At 35.4% G+C, this 15,830-nt stretch overlaps 3 protein-coding genes across 3 annotated transcripts; all 3 read right to left on the reverse strand.

Moving 5' to 3' along the window:
• Window positions 1–114: 114 nt before the first annotated feature.
• Window positions 115–4,389, reverse strand: LOC109186524 (SEC14-like protein 2). Its single transcript, XM_019336537.1, has 6 exons — window positions 3,954–4,389; window positions 3,397–3,857; window positions 2,594–2,790; window positions 1,996–2,252; window positions 1,103–1,323; window positions 115–597 (listed from the first exon to the last, which is right to left on the reverse strand). Exons 2-6 carry the CDS (start codon window positions 3,766–3,768, stop codon window positions 229–231), a joined length of 1,416 nt encoding a protein of 471 aa, XP_019192082.1. The 5' UTR covers window positions 3,769–3,857; window positions 3,954–4,389; the 3' UTR covers window positions 115–228.
• A 1,468-nt stretch (window positions 4,390–5,857) lies between these two features.
• On the reverse strand, window positions 5,858–7,150 carry LOC109186526 (CASP-like protein 4C1). Its single transcript, XM_019336541.1, has 3 exons — window positions 6,596–7,150; window positions 6,381–6,516; window positions 5,858–6,271 (listed from the first exon to the last, which is right to left on the reverse strand). The coding sequence occupies exons 1-3, from the start codon at window positions 6,826–6,828 to the stop codon at window positions 6,050–6,052; spliced, it is 591 nt and encodes a 196-aa protein (XP_019192086.1). The 5' UTR covers window positions 6,829–7,150; the 3' UTR covers window positions 5,858–6,049.
• Window positions 7,151–7,444: 294 nt separating this feature from the next.
• On the reverse strand, window positions 7,445–9,859 carry LOC109186527 (ubiquitin-conjugating enzyme E2 7). The gene is made up of 6 exons (XM_019336542.1): window positions 9,563–9,859; window positions 9,383–9,485; window positions 8,586–8,683; window positions 8,403–8,503; window positions 7,945–8,022; window positions 7,445–7,750 (listed from the first exon to the last, which is right to left on the reverse strand). The coding sequence occupies exons 1-6, from the start codon at window positions 9,615–9,617 to the stop codon at window positions 7,673–7,675; spliced, it is 513 nt and encodes a 170-aa protein (XP_019192087.1). The 5' UTR covers window positions 9,618–9,859; the 3' UTR covers window positions 7,445–7,672.
• Between the last annotated feature and the right edge of the window lie 5,971 nt (window positions 9,860–15,830).

Consider the following 15,830-nt stretch of genomic DNA (forward strand, 5'->3'; position numbering starts at 1 on the left):
GACCAAAAAAAAAAAAAAAAATAGAGATGCAAGGGAGGTAATTTTACTCTCTTGCTCCAATCTCAAGTTGATAATTGCACTTAAAACTATATACTTGCCAAGATCAAAAGATGTCTGAAGAGTGAAAGTTATATTTAGCTGGCAATAGTTTGAAGCTGTTAGCGAAGACAATATAAACCTATTCTGCTGCCCATAGAGAAGAATATTGAAACCTAATAAAGAATATGCTTATGAATGGCTTCTCCGGTAGAGAGGAGGTACCCATCTTGAATAGTGAGTTCCCAAAATGATGGCAAATAAGATCCACACCATAACTACTCCAGTGACAATAATCTTTACCAACGGTTTCTTCGTAGGATTTATAATTGAAAGGGAATGATGATGAATTTCGGGGGTGTTGTCATTTGTTTGATGCGCGGTGGAAAGTGCCAAAGGCATTTCTTCTTCTTCTTCGATTGTATTGCTATGAGGTGAACATTTTGAGCATGAGCAATTCCCACCAAGGAAGGAAGGGACTGAATCCAGGTTGTTTGAGAGATAATCTTGATAGTTCCTTCCTAAGATCATTACTTTCTGCCTCGTGGATGGTCTCAGAACCTGCATCCATAAAAATTGTGCATAATCATATTCATTTTTGCTAGCCCACACAGGTAAAATAAGCATTTGAATGGTACAAGTCGACTACACCCTAATTCAAATAGCAGTAGCGAAGAAAACACCTCCTACAATTCTCATACTAATGGCTATTCTTTCTCACATATCCTTCCCTTTCTCCTAGAACCATTTTGAACGTCCATAAAAACTATGTGGAGATCTTTATCATTTCCAGAATTTTCTTTGCACCCTCTGCTACAAGTCTAGGAAATTGAAGGGACTCTGGATTCCGTGCTGAAAGTATACCAATCCAATGTAGATAAGCATGAGCAAATCATGAACCACACTTGGGTATCCCAATATAGGCAATAAGATGCCAACATGCCATGAGTTGGAGAGTAGCCAACAATGATACCAATGTGTGTTCACAATTACACAGAGGAAATATGATTTTCGTTTTTAGGGAAGAAGAAAGGAAAGGCTACAAAGATTTACAGACAAAGTTTACCTGGAATAAGGTCTGCATTACCACTTGAGCAACATGAGGGATCCGTACAACAATCAACAAACCAAGACAGTTTGGGTAATGGTCTTGCAGAAGTGTAGCACAAGATCTCATCATCTGTACAGGGAATCCAAAAGGCGACAATCCTTCACAGTCCATTAACACCACAACCTGAGGATGCTCATCATCAATCAAGCTCACAACACCATGTTCTATCTGGGAAACTGAAGAATCAAGAAATAACTTGAGTACAGATTTTATTTGACACCAGATAGCAGAAGAGTTTATACATAAAGTACCATGATCTCATGCAAGATGCTTAATAGACACCGAATTGTCAATTTTCCAAGCATCTGTTTTACTCTAGGATTTAATAATACAACTAGAGAGGTTTCTCATCCCAACTCTGTTTCATTATTTAATTGATAATCCTAAAGCTTAGCCAGCTTAGGGCTTCTTAAATGATCTCCAACTCATTTTGCAAATGCCTCTTTTACTTGCATTCCACATAATCAAAACATGAGTTAAGCAAACTTCAAAGCTAATGAATACTATGATGTTCCTTTAGTTTTCCTTCTTTCAGAAAACATAGTGTGATTGTTAGTTGATATCACTCCAAACTTATCTAATGACATAAATTTCCGGACCTAATTGCATCCAAATTCAGATTTTGTCTAATCTACACTACAGCCAAACTCAAATATTGAGCAGGCTTCAATCAATTACCATTGTTTACAACATACACAATACTTTTTTGTTTGCCATATTTAAAAATTGAGCAGGCTTCAAGCAGGTACAAACATCAAATTTTGTTAGTCATTGAGTTTAGAATATGCAATGCAGTTCACCATTTTCCAAACATCCTAGGGTACAAATTATTAGTAAGAAAAAATTACCAATTACTTTTGCAAAAAAGTCTCTCTCACTGCCTCTGAGGTTGGAGCAAGCAAGTCCCAGTCGAATGATAAGACAAGGACGTTTCTTTAAATCATATCCATGCCAGAAGACCAAATGAGACCATGCCTGTAGCTCTTGTGGTGATAGAAAAGTGAAACTCTGCCTCCACTGAACTGTCTTCTTGACCAATGACAGTGTCCTCTGAAAATCACCTTTCGTAGAAGCATAAAAGCGACGGATTTCATCGTCATTAAGCCTGTCAAGTCAGCACCACGGCAGTGCAGAACACAATGAGATATGATATACATATACATGTGTGTGTGTGTGCATAAAAAAACAACTGAATGGTTTTATAGTATTGAAAAATAAAATGACCTATCATTTTTGGCAAGATTGAATGAATGAAAATAAAACCTATTTACATCACCCAAAAAAAAAAAAAACTATTTACATCACAAACAGCCTATCATTCATAATTCATCTTTTAAGGTTATAGCTGTTTGCCCATGTAGCAAAATGAAATAAGTTAAAAAATCATGTAAAAAATTGTTTTTCCACATCCAACATAAAAGACCACAAATCAGGAGTTTTCTTCACCTTTCTGGTAGAGTAATATCTTCCATTGTGAGCTTGTTATGTAGGTCAAGCAACCACCTTTCAGATTGGCAAGCATCTGGTCCTTGAGATTCAGGTGTTTGAGAAACATTAGAATTGTATGATGGGTCTTCTTCTGGTGTAGAGTCATCGGAGAAAACTGTTGCGATTGAAAGACACAACATCGGCCCAGAGATTTTCTAGCAAAATGAACAGGACTTTACTACAGTGAAAGTTCCAAAGACAGAAAACACACAAATGAAAGATGAACCACAAATGTCAGGTTAAGGTCAGACGATGAGATCAGATACTCCATATTCATTTAGGATATCTTATTGGTAGCACAGCTTCTTAATTTACCTTCTGCAATACCCAAACAATTTAGAATAGAAATTGCTGGCTTTAACAAATTAAACATATCTTGGATGAGGATTTAACTGCAAAAATACAAATAGATAACCAACCACTTCAATTGTGAAGGGAAATACTAGACAAAATCCAATTTCAACTTCTTTTTGCACAAAACCAAATACAAGAATAGATTAATCTTTAGGTTGATAAAGAAAATTTCATCACAGTTCCAAGCAACCTGATTGAAAATTAAAAACATATATAAATGCCCTGACATTCATACATGCATCAACTAGGTGAACTCTATTGAGCACTAGTTATGGAAATGCTAAGTGAATATCTAAATGCATAACTTCCCTGTTCCCTGAAAAGGAGGAAGGACACATAATAACCAAAAGAAAAGAGAAAAAAAGATTAAACTATGGCAGGTATATAAACTAGGATGCGAAACCAACCCGCATTTCTTTGGCCAGAGGCTTGAAAGGAAACCATCTCTGCAACCACTTAAATGGTGGATAACATATAACTTGTAATGCCTGAAGACCACGCCAAATGAGAGGACACTTTGACGTGGAGAACCTCCTCACAATTTCAAGTGCAGCAGTGGTAATTAAAAACTCAACAACATTACCCACAGCTCCACTAGAATGCACACATTTCTTCACCGATGTAATACAGTTCAGAGCCTTTGCTGTGAAGTGCTGAGAGGCCGTAGCAACTAAATAACTTCTCGGTAACTTATTTTTACTGCTCATAATCTTTGCATTCGACCTTTGTGTCGGGTGTGAGTACGATTCAGCCGATTCGTCTCCCATCTCTCCGTCCATTAAAATGATTATCAACAAAAGCTTAACAAATCCTTATATAGGTCGAGGATTCCGTCACTTCATTCAAAAATTGGCATTACATAACATCACTGCACATATAATTCATCGTAAAAAAAGCTGAAACAGAAATTCTATTATTTGAACAACTAAAATTCAGTAGAATTACAATAAACTCGAATCATTACCTTGATGTATGTGCAATCTTTTGAATGATTCTTTTCCCCTTCCGGTTTTGTGATTGGTGAAACAAAAACGTTTTGATTGGAAGCTGTATGCCTTGCTAGGGTTTAAAAGAGGAGAGAGGATAAGTCAGCGGCGTTAGCTTCCTTTCCGATTTCCGATATAATTGCTATACTTGGCTTGTGGGGAAGGCGATTGATGATCGATGAAAGCGACGGTTGATGGAGGGAAAATGCACGTGCTTCTCCTACGCGCCGGTCCACGTTTATCGCTGTGAATTGTGATCCTCCCAGAAGATACTGAATCTTCTTCAATTCTTCATCCACCCATTAGGTTTTGGAGAAGACAGAATCAGGGAACTGTTTCATCAAGAAAGGTACTCCGTATTAATTAATGCACGCTTTCCTATTCTTTACTCATCACGATTACAAAAAAAATTTTGGTCGAATTTTTCATATATATCTCCTTTTTTTATTTTTGTAGGTCACGAATAATAAGCCTCAAACATATTGATGGGTAAATAAGTAGTCGGTACGTAGGATTTCAACAAATCACCACCCGGTCCTAAGTGTGTGTAATCGGTTAACCGTTTAGTTAACTGAACCGTTTTAATTAAAAAATTTAATTATTAATTAAATCAAATTTTGTATTGCTGAATTAATCAAATTAATTTTTTTTTTATTAATCGGTCAATTAATCGCTTAACCGAATTTTTTAAAACTAAACTTTTAAACCCTAAAAATAATACATACAAATAAGATGTATTTTAGTATTTTATATATTACATTATATATATATATATATATATATATATATATATATATATATATATATATATATTTATTTATATAAATATATATTTAAAAATTCAGTTAACCGACAATTTCGAATCGAATTAATCGTTAACCGAAATTTTAAAAAACCTTTAATCATTAACTGAACCAAAAAATTTTGGTTAAAAAACGGTTAATCAAACTTTGTCGGTTAACCGAAAATTTGCCGAAGTTTGCATAACCCTACTCAGGGACGCATGATTCCAGTGGAGTGCCACTCGGTCGGTCCTTTAAGGCTACCAGGTCGGTCTGCCGCGTTACTAACTTCGCAATTTGAAGGACTTAACTTACACTACAGGTAAAGAGGATCCACTTGCGCTTTGTGCCACTCGGTCAGTTCGCCAAAGCTACCCGGTCAACTTACGAAATACTTTACAAGTTGGAAGATTTAGCTTATACTTCAAGTAAAGGAAACACATTTTCACCTGCAGGAGAGGCGACTGACAACCTGCAAAAATGATGGCTATGTTGTCTCGAAGCAATCAACCTACGCATAGCTGCAAATCGATCGCTCGACTGAGCCAACAAGTGCGTGCCACGTCAAACCACTTGCACCTGGAGCATTTAATGCTCAACCGACTTACTTAGTATAAATAGGAGGGTCCTCCCCCTCACTTGTCATATTCATCTCATTACAACAACACACCACTTGTAATATCCACTACTTTCCAACACCACTTGTAACATTTGCTACATGGTAACCTACTCATTTGTAATCACTCGTTACTTGTAATACAACATAGCCTTGGTCTGTTGTCACCTAATAGGCCGTTTGAGTGTCCTCTTTTACTTGTTCACAACATATGAATCGTAACCCCAGTACCATTTAGGCTATCAAGAGTTCAAGACCATTTCTATGAACAATCAAACTTAAAATTTTGTGATTATTAAATTAACTTTTCGACTAATTTGGTTGAGATTATTCAATGTTCTATTCATCTCTCATAAATGGTCACGAGGGTGTTATATTTCAATTTCATTAACTTATTATAAAATAATATAATATTTTAGTTTTTACTACAGAAATACTCCGTAGTATTTTTGCCGTTTACGTTAAAAATGAATAACTACAGATGTCAGAAAAGAATATATTAGATTGAACTAACAATAACACATCATAAAAAATCACAAACTCGAGTAGATAAACTTAATTCTAAAAGGGCCGGCCCAAACTAAAATTGAAATAAGTTAGTAAATTACGTAAAATCTGGGCCACAGACCCAAATCAAAGCCCAAACGAACGGGTGAGATGTGAAAACCGTCCGTTTTTAGAGACGAAACCGAGAGCCGTTGATTACGAAACAGACAACCCGGAAACCCGAAAGCAAGGAAGACGAACCCAAAAATACGAACCCGGCAAATCCCAGAGCGATCGAGATGTATGACTGCACGCAGAAGGCGTTATCGGCTGCGCAGGTCCCCGCATCCCTCATCGTCCGGGCGAACGCCGCTCCGGCGGCGTCAGTTGACAGTAATAGATACGCGAAAACCTATAGAAGAAGAAAAACAACGCCGCGGCGCTGCTTAGTTCTCACGTCTTCCGACAATCCAACTCCAGTAATCGGAAAACGAGAATTGAATAGGGTTTGAGAAGCGAACCTGATCGAGGCAGAAGTCGAACCAGACCTGGACGATTTCAGGGAAAACGGTGGTGCCTCTCGAAACCTCCCAAACGGAAGCTCCGACTTGGAGGAGCGAGTACACAGCAACAATCGCATTTGCAAAGGCTACAAATCTACGTCAACAGAACAAACTTCAGTTTAATTTCAGTTCACCAAAGCACCTTACCTTACGGACAAAACCGAATAGAACACCTGAAGGCATCGTAGTGTTGCCATTTGGAGGCGCCGTCCCGAAAATTGGTAAACATGAAAATGGCGGCGGCGAGGGAGAAGCAAAAGGCGAGGAATCGGAGGATGAGGATCAGAAGGTTGACGCGGCGGAGCTTCTGCACGTGGACGGTGGATTGGAACGGCGACTGGATTCTAGGCAGCGGCGAAGGGGTGTTGAGGCCGGTGTTCAGAAGCATCGGCTGAGGTGAACTCATTCTCTTCCGATTTTACCCCCGAGAAATTGGAAAACGGCCAGGAGAAGCCAGAACGAGCATGATAGAAAGGGAGAGGAGGATGCCGGCAGGTTTAGGGATTAGTACAAGACACGGCAATCAGACAAAGGGAGAAGAAGAAGACCGGGAAAAGTCTTCTTTCCAAAATCTAACCATTTTGAAAATCAGAAAATGAATGTTGCTTTATCAAAAGTGTTGATTCAACTGATTGGTTCAACTAAATTTAGTTAAATTAATCTATGCTTATGAAATATAAATATTAGTGGTTTAGTGCATTATGTTAAATTAATCTATATTTTCGAACTATACATATATGTGTGGTACTTAAGTACAAATAGCTAATGATTTTAACTGTATTAGCTTTCATTTTGTCGATCTGCAAACTCGACAACCCCACCCATCTGTTAGCAAGGGACATCGTTTGGGCCAGGTCGCCCCCTTTTTCTTGTATGATGTTATCTCTTCGGAGGGTATTTTTTAAGTAATGAATTTCGTTTGTTTCCAAAAAAAAAAAAGAAGAATACAGATAATTATAATTGAATTAAAATAAATAAATAAATTAAAAAACAGTGGAGGGGTCAAAACCTGAAGCCACACAAGATTGCAAATAAATTTGATATTAATGGGAAAATGATAAAAATCACCTTTAGAAGTTAACAAACTGTTAAAGATGACAAAAAGAAGAAGAGGGTTGACACACAGAATTTAGACCAATTCCACAGCCAAAAAGAGAGACAGAATCCCTTCCCACTTCCTCACTAAGCCATAAAAACCACAAGACTAGTAGTTTGCTTCCTCCTCCCTCCATCAATCCCACCACCCTAGCTTACATCATTTCTTGCGACCGCCTTACACATCGACTCACCTTTTTCCTGAATTCATCGCGGTTTTCCCTCCATTCTTTCTGCAATTCACAGTCAACCACAAAGGGTAAGAATGGTATGCAAAAGTGAAAGAAAGTCGGGATCTTTTCCCAGTTTCAAATCCCGACTATCTCCTGTCACCTCGGGTTTATGTCATAAATCCGGACATTATTGTATCATGGATGTTCTCTTCACATTGAGACGGGGAAGACAGAATGGTATAGAGAATACTTACAGCAGCTTCCACGTTTGCAGGTGACTCGTCGTTAGGACTTGAAAGCATTGATATGATGCTTAGAACGATACTCTCCACCTGTATAGTGAAGCCCTCACAGTCAAAGTAGATTACATAGGAAATATACATTTTCAGCAAGAAACAAATACGAGTTTTTTAATCAAAAAAGAGAATGAAATATACTCAAAATGTACATGTTGAGTTCCAAAATCACGACTCCATTTAGTCTTGTCGAACTTAAGAGAGTGTTTTTCCTAACGGAATTGAATCTTGAAGGAACAAGTAGGTGATAAGGTGGAATAAGTTACTAAACCTATTCCGATTTATGGTATTTATTACAAATGATTTTGACAATACAACAATGAAGTAAGAATGGTGAGAACATAAAAATGGCCATACAAGACACAGCACCCTCTCGAGACAAGCAAAATAGTGAGAATGAAAGAAATGTTTCGTACCGTGTGGACAGGAGACCAGCGCTCGCTAGCAAGCTCATAACCGTTTGGATCATCACCCGGAGGGTGAAGAATAGAGATGCAAACCTTGCCATCCGAGTATACTGCAAATCATGCCAAAATTTAAAACAACAGAACCAAATGAAATGCCAACGAAAACCGTATTTTCAGAAGTAGGACACAAACCATTAGGATGCCATAATTCCGAGGTAAATTTGACTGTTGGAGGACTATTTGGATAATTTTGCGGAAAACTCATAATGGCATTGAAAAACCCCCCTTCACTGCATTCACAATTTTAAGGTTTAAAACATTATCAAGTAACCCACAAAAGAATAAGCATAAAGTATTCGTTAATGATGATACATATCAAGATCACAATACTATACCAAGAATCCCAAAGTAAAAATACAATCTCTAATTTGGTGATTTTAGTAATTGTTCGAAGGCTAAATGCTTAGCAGGCAAGCAAATTTAGTCTCCAAACATGCACACTTCAATAAGCCAACATAAAAATAGTGAATGATACAAATACGAAAACTCTGCAATCAAATAGATACTCTAATAGTCTAATTCAACAGCTCGAGTAATTGGAAAATCAGTAAATGCTCAATGGGTAAGCCAATTTAATCACTGAGAATGATTGGAAAACACCAACCAACATAACAGTAGACACAAACATCATAACTTTGCAGAATTCTGGAACACATTATTTCATAAACCCTAATCTCCACTTCATATAAAGAACCAAACTTTTGCATTAAGAACCCAACCAATATCAAGTAATTGACTAAATCACAAACAAACAACACCCAAAAATTCATATAAGTTACAGGATCCAACCCAAACCATTCCATCCCATTCAATCAATAACATGGCATATAAAAGATCCAGAACAAAAGAGACACACAATTCAAACAACAAACAACCTTTAGAGGACAACAAATCCATAAAAATCAAATCTTTAATGAAAAATTGCTCACTATAAGGTATCAGGTGGTCCAATAATGGTAACACTCCATTCAAAAAGGTTGTTTTCGTCGACCAACCCAGCAGAAAACCCATCAACAGGGTTCTTACAGAGATCTGCAAGGAGAAGAACCGATCTTTTCAATCAACAAATCAAGAGAACTACAAAAACCAAAATGGGCACAAACGAATACCTTTAAGCTGCTTCTGCAAGAGGAGAATAGCTTGGGAAGGAGAAGAGGAAGCCATCAGAGAGCTACAGAGGAGGGAGAAGACGATATTTTGAAGATTGGGGAAGAAAGTTCTAGATAAAGCGGGTGGAAGGAATAGAGAATCAGAGATTTATAAGGGTTGTAATAGGGTATTAGCGGCGCAATTGCCTTATAAGATAACGATGATCATGCCCACAACCACATACAATGGTTTAGAAACCAAGGGGGGGAAAAAGAGTTTCCAATTCCCTGTACTTGGTGTGTTTGGAGTCAAATGTTCTAGTTTTGATTTTGGGGCGGTAAAAGGCAAGATTTTTAGGGTATTTGTTGTTGTTTTTTTGCTTCTGTCTCTTTGGTCTGCACCATGTAACTTGAGAAGGGTTTTGATGAAAGAAAGGTTGAATGTAATTTTGTTTTTATTTAACTTTTGTTTTTAATTTGAAAGGAATTATAATAAGTCACTAATTAACTCGATGGTGTGTGAACACAACCTAGATAAAATTTGGAAAAGTTGTACAATAAATGTAAAAAAGATTTAAAAATTCAAAGAGCCATTAAAAATATGTTTAACCAATCATTGAAGTCACTATAAACCGTTATTAGTATTATTATCATAGTGTTATTCTATAAGTTTAACTTGAATTGCATTTCTAAATTTTTTATTTTTTTTGGTACCCAAAATTTTCACCATCGGATACAGTGATTAATCCCCACGCTGAATTGTAGACACCTCCTGGCATGAAAATTTAAGGCTACTCAATGCCCAAAGCCAAAAATATAAGTTATACACATGTATTAGTTTGATCATTATATATACAAAAATTGATACCCCTCCTGGCCACATCCTCTCATCTAGGTCGCTATAACCCATATCACTTGTTCGTGCGTTTAAATAACTATTATGATTTTTAGTCTAATTAACAAAGTTAATTAAATAAGTTATATTTGCTCATTCATATTGTATAACCAACTACACATATATATAACAACCTTCGAGTCACATGCCCTATCCCAAAATTGATTAAACTTTGGATTCAAATCAAGGGCGGGTGCCCATATCCCCAACACATATTAGTATATTACCATGCTTGTACTTAACTAGATTTTACATTTATGGATCACAACATAAGAAACATATGGTATGTGGAAAGCGTCCAAGTGATATTATGGAGAAAGTAAAATCAAAAGTCACAAAATTAACAACAAATTCGTAAAAGCTATATGTGTATACATATTTAACTAAAGCCTCTTTTATAAAGTCTCCATTATAATAAAGTGTTAGAAATCAAATTAAAAGAGCTAAGGAATCCAATTCAAGTACACTGGCGAATGAGTTGATATATGTGAAAGATAAAACATGAAAGACATTATGGCCCTGTTTGGTAAAATGGCTGTTAGCTGATAGCTGTTTGCTGTTAGCTGATTGTGTTAATTAGAGGATATAAATAGTTGATAACATTAGCTGATTATAGAAAAGTGTTTGGTAAATTAGCTGTTACCTGATAGCTGTTTGGTATAATTTCTTTTCTCAAAAAGCTAACTGAAAAAGTTGTTAGGAGTAGCTTTTTAATTTTAGCCTTTTAGAGTTGTAAAAAACTAATTAATCAAACATTTATATTGATATTTTAACTAAATCAAGCAATTAATAGTGGTCAAATAAGTCAAAATTGGCCTATAGGCCAATTTTTTACCAAACAGGGCCTATATATGCAATGTGTCGTGCATGAATGAGCTGTTTTCGTGCACCTTTTTTTTTTTTTTTTTTTTTTTTCTTTTTTTATGACGATGCATGCATGTGTGTGTATATATGTATACAACGTCAGTGACCTTGTGGTCTAGTGACACGAAATGACTCTACATGTCTCTCATATGAGAGTTCATGGGTTCGAGCTAATTGAGTGACATTTTTTGTAGTTATGACAATATATTTAGAAATGTTTAATAACACATTGTGCGCGCACTTTAATCTTAGTTATCTACAAATATACTATCAATTTTTTTCAAATGTACCATTATAACTACAAAAATGTCACCATATTTGTTTATTCATTATTTTCTAAATTTTTAATTCTTAATCATTTTACATAAACAAATGAAATCAATCCACATATTCTAATGAGAATTAGGTCCATTAATCCTAGGCCCCATACACATGGATATGCATGAGCCCACAATCAAGCATTTTGGCAAATTATTGTTGTATAGAGGTTAACAAAAAGTACATTTTTGATATACTGAATATACATTATACAATATAATGTACACTTAATACACAAATAATATATATTCTCTGAATATAATGTACATTATTTTGCTGTATACAAAATACAGTCCACACAATAATGATTGCAAACATTGTACAGTTATATGTACAATATTTGTCTCATTCTTCACGTTGTTCCACATGTGGTGTTGTCATATACCCCCAATTTTTTGCTGGTTTTGCTCACCTGATTGCCACAACATACCCAAACGAACTCAACTCAACTACGTACACGATTTTAGACCAACAGATCTCAATCACATCCTCAACAAGCAGAAGTAGTTCGATCCCTTCCGGTGGGTCTTCAAGGATAATTATTAATTAAGAGTGCTTATGCATGTTATATTGTTATCATGACTCAAAACCAAGTTACCAACAATTCTCAAACTCTATATGCAGGCCGGTGCATGAGCAGATTTAAAATATTGTACTGTCACACTATGATCACTTGTTAAAAATGGTGATGACAATTTGAATTTGAGAAAAAAAAAAATGGGTTGATCACATATGATTGATAATTGATTTATGGAAAATTTTCGATTATCAGTATGTAGAGTGTAGATTTCATAATTTCAAAAAGTATGTTGGGGGAAATGATACTAACCTTCAAAGCTCGAAAGTCGACTGAGGATCAGTTAGCCTAATCACGAAATAACAACGTAATTGTACTACATTCAACCAGCTAAGAAGGACAGTAAGTCAAGGTTATGTCACAAGTAGTTATGGTAGTCAAATCTTACACTTATGGAATAGGAAAATACTTGTGTATTCCCACTTTATACTTCCTCCCGTAAGTTCTTGATGTGGACATTTTTTTGTGAATTCACATAATAAAGTTAACCAATTTTTATATGTCACGTCAAGGAGTAGAATTTTGGAAAATGTATAATAGAGCTCTACGGAATATAAACATCAACGTATAGTAGATTATGCAAACAAAAACACGTGTAACCAGGCCCTAAAAATTCACTATAAATATCACATTGTACACTCTAAAAAGAGGATGAAGAATTTGAATTGAATACCATTTCTAACTTTGAGAGCCCCAAGCTACTCAAAGTTCTCTTCGCACTCACTTTCTGTTCTCTTGGTATTATAGCGTTAGATTAAAATCAACCATGCCTATTATTATAATTTTTTTTATCCGTTATTAATTTGTTGCTCTTTTGTGTGTGTGTTGACCACAAGGTGGCTTGAGCCGACCCTAATGGTAGGAGACACCTTTAAACTCGTACAATACTCAGATTAATCATTGTTCGCATCGGGCCAGAACAATTAAAGAAAAAATTAAAGTGCTGATCAGATTAATTTTTGTGTCGAACTATATCTTAAACTGAATTTACCCATCTCACGTTCATGAGGAGGTAAAAGATCGAGTCAATACCAAACTATAAATCCGAACTCTTGATGATAGTGGCGAGAATCAAACATTCACCTACTACTGGAAGCAAGTCTTCAATAGACTAATATCATAGGAGCAACCAAAAACACTTTATTAATTATTTTGAGGAGCACATAGTATACACTTCTACATAAAATTACTTTTAGACCAAAAATCTACTTCATAATAAACTCCGAACTTAATCATATATCATTTCATACATTTAGAGCATCCCCAATAGTATTTGATTTTTTATTTTTATTTTTTGTGATTTTTTATGTGTCAACTAAGAGAGAGAGAGAGAGAGAGAGGGGGGATGGAAAGGAAAAAAAAAAAAAAAAAACATGTCTTGACGTCTAAAAAAAAAAAAACAAAACAAAAAAAAAAAAACCACCTGCTTAAGACGCGACAGCCGGCGCGTGCACTGCACGTGCCAGCCGGCTGGGCATTGAATGTGTGCCCAACGCGCACGGTAGTAGTGGCCTTTTGCCATCTCTCTCTCATTTGGGACCCACAATAAACTTGTTCTTGGTGGAATAAAAACCACCCCAAAAATCATTGTCCACATCAACAAAAAATCATCTTGAAGCTTTTATCCGACAAAAATTATAAAAAAATCATTGTTGGAGATGCTCTTATATAACATACATTGATTAAGTAATTTTTTCTTTTCTTTTCTTACTAGTATCTTATTTTGAGAAACTAAAAAATTTATTAGCGACTTTACAATAATCTCGTTAAGATTATTCATATTGAAATTCAAAATCAAAATTAAGATTTCTCTTTAAATGATGAGAAAAGCTCACTGTCATTACGGGAAAGTAGGCAGTAAACCCATAAATAAGAGTTTTGGCCGTAGTAACTGTGTAAGCTAGGACGATCTTAAAGAAACATGTATTATATATACTATTCTACGAAATAAACTAAACTGGACCATCTTTTTATATAATTGCAAATATAAAATTAAAAATAACATTTATAAAATCTTCTTCGAAATAAAAAATATTTTTTTAAAAAAAGAATACAATCTAACTAAAATTTTATGGCATTATAAATTTGGAGTTATTTAATTGATGAATTGATAGTAATCATAATTAATTAGGTAATTAATATTTAAAAAAAAAATTAACGAGATATATTAAAATATTAAGTCATACACACATAAGACTGGACCTCTAAAAATTAGGAGCCAGTCATGTATGATGGTTCAACTTGCACATGTTGAAAAGTTGACCATGAATTTACGTGATCTATGGTAAACGTTTACTTTGGCCTATTGATGAACCTAACAATGGAAGTGGCCGGGAAGATATATAAGTATATAACTCTAATCTAGTCTGGTTTAATTTGGAACTAATGTCAACTTGTGATGCCACGTGTTTCATACTGTATTTGCTAATTTGACCTAGTTCGAAGGTATACAAAGTAGTCCAACATGCAGACACACCACGCATTGTCACAAGGAAAAACAATACATACTTTGATGAGTTCCAGAAATGCTTGCAACCGCTACCCAAATGTACATATACTTTGGGTGAAGTTCGTTTGGGCTGTCTTATGGTCTTAGTTGGTAAAAAATTATAATCAGACAAACTAACTTAGATTGTTCATACCAGGACTATGTGGTCTAATGGTACCCGGGTTGGATTTCCATTTGGAAGATTATGAGTTCGAGCCTCAGTGGAGGTGTTATTGGTTATTGGTTCTTTGTGTTTCAGTAGGTTGAGAAAGTATATGAACAGATACTACAATGTAATAGAACCAGTAGCTTTCAAAAAAAAAAAAAAACTTAGATTGTTCATAATTTTTTTGGATCAATGCCAGAAGGGCAAAGCATCGGGAACCCAGCCTACTCATCGTTTCCATCTCTCAATCTGCGCAACCATGTTCGGCCCAAGCGGTCATCCTCAATCAGTTGTATAACTTAATTAGGAGGTTCCCGAGATTTATATATCTAATAAATAGCAATCACGTACATGTAGGGAGTCAAACAATCACTAGGTTTGATGAATTTAGTCTTGGCACTAGGGTTTTGTTTAAAAAACGTATACACCAATTGATGTGTACGCACGTGGCACGGTGTACGTATTCAATAAATAAAAGTCACGTCATCAAAAGAACAAGTATGTGCGGAAAATTCAAGAAAGGTAAAATGTATTTTCCAAATTTGAATCCTCCCAACCTCTATCACATTGAAGAAGTATGTATCATATTCAATTCTTAAACTCATATTAATCTATACACAATAATGTTAAACTATTGAATACTGGAGACTCAATGTCCTGATTACCAAAAACAAATCACAATTTTCATGAGGGTTTAACTTATTAATCCATAGATTCGATTTAATAATATGTATTATATAATATAATTATATACGGTAGAGTCAGTAATCACTGAAGAAATAATAAATGAAGAGAAAAAAAAAAGAATTTTAAATTAAAGAAAGTTTGCAAACAACGTTATTTTTTTACACAAGTTACAACGACGTGGGACAAATGTATGCATGTTCAAGAATTAAAATCTGCACTTCACACGTACATGGGCACAATCAACCATACAAGGATTGATACAAAACACGACGATTTTGAATCAGAAATTTGTGA

The sequence above is a fragment of the Ipomoea nil genome, unplaced genomic scaffold (genome assembly GCF_001879475.1).
Source record: "Ipomoea nil cultivar Tokyo-kokei standard unplaced genomic scaffold, Asagao_1.1 scaffold1407, whole genome shotgun sequence".
Taxonomy (NCBI): domain Eukaryota; kingdom Viridiplantae; phylum Streptophyta; class Magnoliopsida; order Solanales; family Convolvulaceae; genus Ipomoea; species Ipomoea nil.